The sequence below is a fragment of the Tachysurus fulvidraco genome, chromosome 18 (assembly GCF_022655615.1).
Source record: "Tachysurus fulvidraco isolate hzauxx_2018 chromosome 18, HZAU_PFXX_2.0, whole genome shotgun sequence".
Taxonomy (NCBI): Eukaryota; Metazoa; Chordata; class Actinopteri; order Siluriformes; family Bagridae; genus Tachysurus; species Tachysurus fulvidraco.
Window position 1 is genome coordinate 20,944,277 of NC_062535.1, and position 9,563 is coordinate 20,953,839.

General features: G+C 40.6%; 1 protein-coding gene across 1 annotated transcript; it reads right to left on the reverse strand.

Moving 5' to 3' along the window:
* Positions 1 to 1,313: 1,313 nt before the first annotated feature.
* LOC113659136 lies at positions 1,314 to 8,344 on the reverse strand. Its single transcript, XM_047802921.1, has 9 exons — positions 7,905 to 8,344; positions 7,055 to 7,106; positions 6,583 to 6,620; positions 6,186 to 6,329; positions 5,687 to 5,797; positions 3,333 to 5,343; positions 3,094 to 3,174; positions 2,901 to 2,960; positions 1,314 to 2,533 (listed from the first exon to the last, which is right to left on the reverse strand). Exons 1-9 carry the CDS (start codon positions 7,917 to 7,919, stop codon positions 2,313 to 2,315), a joined length of 2,733 nt encoding a protein of 910 aa, XP_047658877.1. The 5' UTR covers positions 7,920 to 8,344; the 3' UTR covers positions 1,314 to 2,312.
* Between the last annotated feature and the right edge of the window lie 1,219 nt (positions 8,345 to 9,563).

Sequence of the window (9,563 nt, forward strand, 5' to 3'; positions counted from 1 at the left end):
TGACGGAACCGACCGGGTAGGCAAAACCTGCCGAACCGACCAGGTCGACGGAACCGACGGGTCGACGGAACCTGCCGAACCGACCGGGTCGACGGAACCGACCGGGTCGACGGAACCTGCTGAACTGACGGGGTCGACAGAACCTGCGGAGCCGACCGGGTCGACGGAACCTGCCGAACCGACCGGGTCGACAGAACCGACCGGGTCGACGGAACCTGCTGAACTGACGGGGTCGACAGAACCTGCGGAGCCGACCGGGTCGACGGAACCTGCTGAACCGACCGCTTCGACGGAACCGACCGGGTCGACGGAACCTGCTGAACCGACCGGGTCGACGGAACCTGCTGAACTGAACGGGTCGACCGAAATGACTGAGTCGGAGAACGCAGTCGACATCGTGACACCCAAACTCGCTGAACTCTCTGCCTGGCCTAAACCTATGTATGTTCCTGTTTTATCCGTCCTGCGTTTCGTTTCGCTGGATTTGCCGGCCCTTCTACCTCCTGTCCCTGTTTACAGGCCCAGAGCACCACCCTGGCTGCCAACTCCATTATGGTCCCTGGCTCGGCCTCCAGCACCACCCTGGTCTCCGGTCCTGCTCTGGTCTCTGGCTCCACCTCCAGCACCACCCTGGTCTCCGGTCCTGCTCTGGTCTCCGGCTCCGCCTCCAGCACCACCCCAGTCACCTGCTCTGCCGGCGCCGCCTTGGCCTCCTGCTCTGCCAGCGCCGCCCTGGCCTCCTGTTCTCCCGGCTCCGCCCTGGCCTCCTGCTCTGCCGGCGCCGCCCTGGCCTCCTGCTCGGCTGGCGCCACCACTACACAAACCCGACCCGCCCTCCCACCCTGGTTGCACCTTCGCTCCACCCTCCTGGACTGGTTTTTGTGGATGTGGGAGCTTCTGGAAGCCGCTCGGGGGGGGGTAACAAGACTGTAACAAGTCTGTCTGTGTTTTTCCTTGTTTCTGTCTGCCGTCTTTCCCTGATGTTAATTGTTGACCCCGCCCACCTATCTGTTACCATGGACATTAACTACACTCATTCTCTTCCCCAGGTGTCTTGTCTTAGTCTGTGATTGCCTCTGTCTTGTGATTGGTTCTTGTTCCCTATGTAGTGTCTTGTACCAGTCATTTTAGATTTCATGTCCCAGGCACCCTAAATTTCAACATCTACTCCTCAATTAACCAATGAGCAACCCAGTTTTACACACACACCTGGCTCCTGAATGTCTGGAGTCTCCACAAAGACCAGATAACCCCATGCGGCTCATTGGGGCCAGCAAACAGAACACACACACACACACACACATCATTGTTTTTGCTACATGGTGGGGACACCTGACTGGGAGGTGACACGTGGGGACACCAATTTCTAAATACATTAAGGGCACAATTTTAAGTCAGATGTCTCTTTTGGATTTTTTGGTTCCCAAAAATCATCTTAATTTTCAGAAATACACAAGTTTAGAGAGCTCAATTTTTGTCCGGTTTTTCTATTCCTGTGGGGACGTGCCTATTTTGTCTTACCACCAACAACCGCTAGGTGTCACTATTATAAATTATCTGCAGATTATCCAATTTATATGCAATTATAACTGTGTATAACATTAACGAAGATAAAGGTTAATCTCTGACCATAACTAACGTGTTGTTTAAAAGGGAGAATTTAACTGTTTTATTCATAATCTCTTGTATTTGAATAGACAATTTCTAAGAAAGTAAACAGTAAAAAAGCCTTACCTCACTTCCTGTTTAACACATTCAATTCTCTTCAATTCTGAGAGTCTGAAAAGTTCCACATTTTGGAATCTACAACACTCATGTTATATGACAAGCAGGAAATGTTCATGGTCATTAACACCACGATGGTCTATGATAAATAATAATCTGTGCATACTGGAATATATTTGAATTAAAACAAAACATGCATGTGATCAACCGTGTTGCAAAATATATTGCTATATAATATATCTGTATAAATATTAGGTAGAAGTAGAAGATATTTGATGTACAACTACCTGAAAAGTTTGGACATTTGGGGAATTCCACAAAAACAAGAATCTGTGACATCTTAATGCTCTTTAACATTTATTTGTCAGCCACTTCAACCTGAACTAAAATGATTCTGAACAAACATATGAAACATGGAATCAATACAATTTTTTACACAAAATGTTTTTAACAAAAATATGAAAAAAAACAAACATAAATTTAAGTCTTTTCACTTTAACATTTTTTTGCTTTGTGGAACCAATGTGATTTTTTACGCAAAATATGTTTAACAATCATATGAAAAAAAAACATCCATTAAAGGCTTTTCACCTTAACATTTTTCGCTTCATGGAATCAATGCGATTTTTAACATAAAATTTGACTGCATCCCAACCTCTACCTTGAAGTGCTGCTGGGGATTTTTCAATGCACTCCATGCACTGGGCTTTACCAGGAACCTTGCCAGAACTGATGTAGTCCATCAGAGTCTTTTCCACAGCCTGGATCTCCTCTGTAGACCACTTTCTCCGTGGGTTTTGTGAAGATCCTAAATAAAATAAAAGAAATTAGTAATTGTGATAAAAGTGACTCATAACAAGCTTCAGTTTGTCTTTTTTAATTGTTTTACAGTTTTATAGACACATTTGTGCTGAACTGCTCACTTGCATAGTTGTAATTCTGGCACCTTCACATGGTCTTAAGTGTAAATTCCTGCACTGTAAATTGGTTATAACTCAATACAGGAGGACCTTTCCCTTTCTTTACTCTTCTCAGGATATTAAAATATAGCATAAGAAAAAAAAATAATAATCAAAGCAAGTAAAAGACATTCAAATCATAAAAGCCCTGAACAGAATGCAGTTTCTTTACCAGTACAACGTTATCAGATGTTTTCAGTATCAGAATATTGTTACCTTTAGCTGGTTGATGACTTTGGTGATGTCCAACTTCAGCAGTCGACTTATTTGATTTGTCTGGATAAAAAAAGCTCTTTCATTAAATGATTCAATAAGAACTGCTAAATATCATTAATCACTTAATTGTTTTCTTCCAGTAATATTTCACCTCTAGCTTTCCCATCATTCCCTACATTAGCTGACTACATACCTGCAGAATTTGAGGGTGGAGGTGAAGCATCGTTTTCTTTCTCGTCTTCAGAGTCTGATCCTTCACTGTCCATCAGTCTCTCTAGTAAACACAGCAAGCACAGAGAAAATGATTATAGTTAAATAAGTGGAGAAATATTTTTCAAACTGCTACATTCATCAAATAATCTATAACCAACGATGATGTTTGTGTTAATCATAACATTTTAAAACATCTTAATTTACTCAGGCCTGTTTTACCTTGTGGATCAATCTGGATCTCATCTAGATTCCTTCCTTTGAATTGAGATAATTGTCCTCTCTCCATGGCTAGAAGAACTTTACTTATCTTCGCCAGCTGCAATGTACCTTCAGGTAGCCTGTAGTACTGCCGATGCACCCTGATGTCGTGTCCTAGAAAGTCAGCAAGGTCATCCATTTCATTGTCTTTCAAATTAAGGACCTTGGACATAGTGGCCATGTGCTTTCTCAGTCTAGTGGAGGATAACGCTTCAGGGTGTTCTGCTCCACAGCTTCGAGCAATCTGTCGAATAATGTCTGATCCTCTGAAGTGACTCAGTGCTTGTGGTCGTCCAAACATGAACACGTTCTCATCAGGCACATCACAGTTACTGCGAGTCTTTACAAGTAACTCCATTGAGGTCACCATATTAGGGGTGAGAAGAACTGGGACTTTTCGTCCACGTTTGCCTTTTATCTCAATTCTCTGGAAGTGCTTACACAGTTTCTTTTCAAGATCTGTCAGAGCGAGCTCTACATCTGGATGAGTCAGTGAGGTGTCCCTCAATGTAAAGGCAGTAAGAGACAGCTTAGATACCTCTCCTTCCCTTCTACGATTAAACAGAATCACCTGACAGAGTGTCACTTTTGCAACTTCTGCCCAGTGCTTGCTACTTGGTTCTTTTTCAAGTTTAGTTTGGCTCTCGTTACACTGTCTGTCAAGATACTGATGCATTTTTTTCACATCTTCAGCAAAAGGAAGAAGTTGTGGAGAGTTCCATTTTGCCTCGCTCAAATTCCGAATGGCTTGGGATGAAACACACTCACTCCATTTAGTTTCACAGATTTGTTTGAAGGCTTGCACATTTCTAATGGTGTTCTTATCACCTGACATTATCGCCTCACATTCAACAATGTTTGCCATTTTCTTGAGGTTCTGCCCAAGCTTCAGTGCTAAAGATGGTGTTTTGTAAGTGCTTGTCTCCTCATTCAAGCCGGCCACACTGTGAACTGCTTTAATGACATGAGGGAAATTAGCCGGGATGAAGAAATCTGATACCTCCTTCAACTTGCTGTTTTTTTTCCCTTCGATGACTAGACGACCTGTCTCTCGCAATTTTTGCCTGATATATTCGTGTTTTGTGACATCATGGCCGTGCTTATTAAACAGATGTTGCCCTAATTTCAATATGACTTTCTCTTTCCGGACAACATGTGTTATCTCATCGTCATGCATGTCCAGTAGCATTCTCCAAAATCGTGCATTCACATTCTCTGGAACTGGTTCATTATACATACAAAGGGCTTGAACTCTAGTTTTTCCTGGCTTCATTCCTTTGACTTTCTGGTTTAGATGGCATCTCTGCATGTGCCTCCATAAAGACCTTCTCTTCAGGTAAGCCTCACAGTTCACACAATGCAAATAATCATTTGCTGTTACTGGTGAAATGGATTGCTGTTGAGGTATCACCATTCCTTTCCCTTCTTTAAGCACCTGAGTATTATGGAAATGGTTCCCTTTATTTCTCAGTAAACTCAGCTGTAATCGTCGCTCTTTAGAACCTTTTGGAAACGCAACAGCTCTTGCCACCTCTGGCTTATCTCTGTGCTTTGATTCTAAGTGACGCGCCATTTTACTGAATGGTTTAGTGCAGAACAAGCAGTAGAACTTTTTGTTGTACAGCCTGCTGCCATCCGTTTTCTTCTTCAGCATCATGACCTTCACATTTGAATTAACAGGTGAAGATGATTCTCCGCTGTCATCTTTGTCAGATGAAGACGAGGATTCTTTGGTTCCACTGCTCACAAATGAACTAGAACATGTCACACGCTTTCTTTTATATTGTTGGGATTTTGATGTTTTTGACTCATCCCTTCTTTTCTTATGTTGTTTGACCTTTTTTGCTAAACTCTCTTCCTCTGCTGAACTGCTACTGTCTGACTCTTCTGTCTTTGGTATGTACTCATCCTCACTGAACTCTGAACTTGACTGAGATTCTTCTGTTGCATATCCAAGCATTTTCCTGTTCAGCTATAAATAAAAGCTTAGAGTTAGAACTCAGAAGTCTTGATCCAATATGCCGAAACAAGCGAAATATTAAACCTGTAAATTCCTGTCCAAAGTGAAACATTCATGAGAAACGAGTAAAGGCAGAGAGGAGTGATACACAATGTGAAGGGGTGCAATGTGGTATTCAGAAATGTTTCAGAAGGTTGGCAGATCTGAGAATGTACTGCAGTACAATGACTCAATTACTTTTGTCTTAATTGTTTCTAATATTGGAATTCTGCTGTAACTTTTTTATTTTTGTGTCCTTTGTCTTGATACTGGACACTTTTAATATTAACAAGTAAAGATGTTTAAATAAACGTACGATTACACTGTCGGTTCTTCTAAGCTCAGGTACACGTGAGTCCGGGTCCCGAGCTGGTGTGAGGTCAAGGATCACAGTATCATCAGTCTCATCAGAGGACTGTTGTACTTGCTGAAGAATAATCAGAAAAATGCATTCAAAATCACATTTTTAACTACAAAAAAAAAACAAAAACAATAAATCAGGTGTACTGTTTCACTGTACAGCGTAGCAGATCTCATCAGCATTGGGAAAGGCAGACTGCCACCAGAACTCCCTATCGTTTTTATTTAAACTGTAGTAGATCATCTGGCAGGGTATTTTTGGGAGTCCTGTAGCTCACTGTCTAGGGTCCATAATGAGCTATGACCTGGGGTTAAATCTAACCCAGAGCTTCTACTGCATTACCAGTTTGTGGGATAACTGCTCACTAGTGTGCTGACTGAAAAACACAAGCTTGGTGTGATGTTGAAAAATGCCACAAACCTTAGACTGACAAAGCCATACAAAAAACACTAACCTTCGCTTTCATGCGCTGATATAAAAATAAAGTCTTCTCCCGTTCATCATTTATAGATTTTGTGTACGCCTTCATGTATCGTTCTTCACAAGCGTTGTGATGTGCTCTAAGTTTCTGCAGGTGACTCAAGTGATGGTTTTGAACCTACAGAAACAAAGAACTAAGTAAGTTTTCAGTATTTTTGTTACATCCAGAACTGAACCTTTTAATTAGGACTTATTGTTGACAGCAGAAAATACCAGGAGAGCCATACAGGATTTGCTGGGGTTCAGGTGGTTGCCTGACCCAAATTTTTTGCACACATTTTGCTGGTGCAGATTGGCTTTTGTAATTACTTGGGTGAGATAGTAGCATTGAAAAAAAAATCCAGATCTGTGAATCACTAGTGTTTGCCTACCTTTGTCTTCTCTTCAAGACCATCCGACACATCGTCCACTGCAATGTAATTCACAGAAACTAAAATTATATTTTGCTTTGAAATGAACAATCGCAACTTGAGGTTGTACAAAAGGACAATTGTCCAGTTTTATTTGTACAATTTTATAGAAGCCATTAGAAATTAGTTTTCAACAAAAAGCATTTCAAATATTTACAGGTAGCTAGAAATACTGAAATGGCTTTTGAAATGTTCATTTTCACTAAAAGTAGTAATTGTTTAAAAATAAACCTGTAAAGATGTATGATAAATGTGTAATAAATGATACATGTATTTAGAAATAATGTTTTTGTGATAATGTAGTGACCTCAGTATTTCTTTTTCTCCAAAGTTGAGCTCTTTAAAGCCGGGGTCACTCTGACACATAAAGCTGCATATCTCTACGCTTTAGAACTGATTTAGAACAATATTCCACACTTAGTCATGTTCTCACCTGTGCATCCAGAGCTGCCATCCAGAGATGATGTGTAACCAGTTTTATCTTCCTGTAAGCAGAAGTGTCACTCAGTCAAACACCAGGACTAACATCATAATACACTGTATTTTAATCTTCAACTGAATCATTTAGCAAAATATTAAAGTAATTAACACTGAAATTAGTGACAATGTGATTAGTGACATTTTCATAACGTTTTGACAAATAAACTGCGCTTTCTATTCGAGAGAACTGCATTATACAAGTAAGGAAATGCAGTTGTGACGATATTAAACTCGTCTCTCGCGTTATTAAAGATAATTGTGGAGTTTTATGTGGAAAAGCTGTGAATCCCGCCGGGCCTCAGAGCCGCATGGCTGCACGTGCAGGCCGCTGTTTACTACATACGTCATAACTCGGGATCATTTCACATTAATGCTACAAAGAAATGCGCTAAACATCTTACATATAATTTTCAATATCTTGGTGAAAATATGTTTTTCAAAAAGAACGTGAAGACTATTTTAAAGTAAAGCGAATTTAAGTGGATTAACGCTATAAAATGCAGATTAACCCTTGAAATTCTACATGTGGCCTTAAAAAATGACATTTAGACTCGTAAAGATCTAAAACCCTTAGTGACTTATTGTTATTAACATTGTTGTTATTTTAGTACATTAATCTGTATTTTCTATAGCGCTGATTTAAGATTATGCTAATTGTGGATTTTCGGGAATAAAACGATTTTTTACTGCAATAAAGTTTCAGGTAAACTTTTAATGCTCTGATACATGTTTCAACCGCACGTGAATAAAATAAACAGCATGATATTATGTTTAAAACCTTAAAGATGAAGTTAAACACTGACCTTTTTCTCAGCCATCGCGTCTCCTCCGCACGCGCGCGCACGTATTTAGCATCCGTGAGTGTCGCAGGTGCGAGTCCAGGGGGTAGGAGGGAGGGGGGAGAGGGGGAGAGGGGAGCGCGTGGGGGATGGGATCATAGTCACGGTGAGGACCTGAAACGTCAGGTTCTGTGTGAACTCGGTCTTTACCGAGACTCAGTGAGCGCGTTCTCTCGCTGCCCCTCCCCCTCCCCCAAACTTTTCTTCGTTTGGTGTATGTTTTCTTTACTAAACGGTGGATCATCATCATATCTGCTCTAACAGAATAAACCCATTTCCTGCTCAAAGTCAGATGTAATGACTATTTTGTAAAGTACACAATGTAGATGTAATGTCGGGATATTTTATATTTAAAACAATACATGAATGAAGGGATATAATTTAAGATTAATGAAATTAATGAGGATTTATTAAACAGTTCACAGAAAGATTTATATTTATAAAGTGTTTTGAAACTATTACAAGCCCTTGTAATCTACAGAACAGATATAATTTTACAGGGAAGATCAAATTAAATAATAAAGGGCCAAAAGAAGTGAGGCCTGACTTGAGTTAGACCAAACTATGGATGAGGCCTCCACCTGAGGACAGACAGATTCCTGGTTCTCAGATGGTTTCTTGCATTTGATCAAAGTGACTAGAGCATTTCAAGACTGGTGTTATAAACCCATGAACTTGCTTGTTCCTGCTTCTTTTAAACTATTTCAACACAACACCAGAAAGGCTTAAGTTGTGGTTAACATTAAAAAGACATTAATGAATATGTTCTAAAAAAAAAAAAAGTTAACTTTTGTTGGATTCTTAGAAGTGACTGAAAATAAAGGAGTAAAACAGGAAGTGAGCCAGGGCTGTTGTTCTTGTTAACATCCTTAGAAATTATATATATTAATTCTGAAACTCTTTAACAGCATCCTCCTAACTATTTTCAGGATAAATTCTCTCTCTTTCACATGTATTCCTCTCCTTGCTTGTAATGTTCTAGACAATGATTGAAACCATTGATAGCACCTCTCTTGCTACTGCCTCCTATAAAAGGGAATTCCTTCGAATTTGATGAAAGCATCTTCTATATTAATAAATGTAAATGCATTTAGGGTGGTGAGAATGGGAAAAGACCATCCTCAGTATTCTCCTATTGATATACGCTATGTCCCTCCTCTGCACATGTCCAAACCAACTCAATCTTACCTCCCTCACCTTGTCTCCAAAACGTCCTACATGCACTGTCCCTCTACTAAACTAATTTCTAATCCTGTCCATCGTCGTCACTCCCCACGAAAACTTCAACATCTTCAGCTCTGCTACGTCCAGCTCCATCTCCAGTCTTTTACTCAATGTCACTGTCTCTAAACCATACAACATCTCAGGTCTCACCTCAGTCCTATAAGCTTTCCCTTTCACTCTCGCAGATACTGTAACCTTCTATCACAAATCACCGTTCCTACTCTACACTTCACTGCTGTCACACTGTCCTCATACATGTCCTGCACCACCCTCACATACTTCTCTGACACACCTGACTTCCTCATACAGTACCACAACTCCTTTCTCCACCCTGTCGTACGCTTTCTCTAAATCCACAAAAACACAATGCAGCTCCTTCTGACCTTCTCTATACTTCTC

What these genes read in the sequence shown, in the direction of transcription:
- LOC113659136 (XM_047802921.1), bottom strand. An exon ending in TGGCAGCTCTGGATGCACAG is followed by an intron (nt 6,621 to 7,054) that starts GTGAGAACATGA and finishes ATTACATTGCAG; the next exon opens with TGGACGATGTGTCGGATGGT. An exon ending in AAGTCATCAACCAGCTAAAG is followed by an intron (nt 2,534 to 2,900) that starts GTAACAATATTC and finishes TATTTTATTTAG; the next exon opens with GATCTTCACAAAACCCACGG.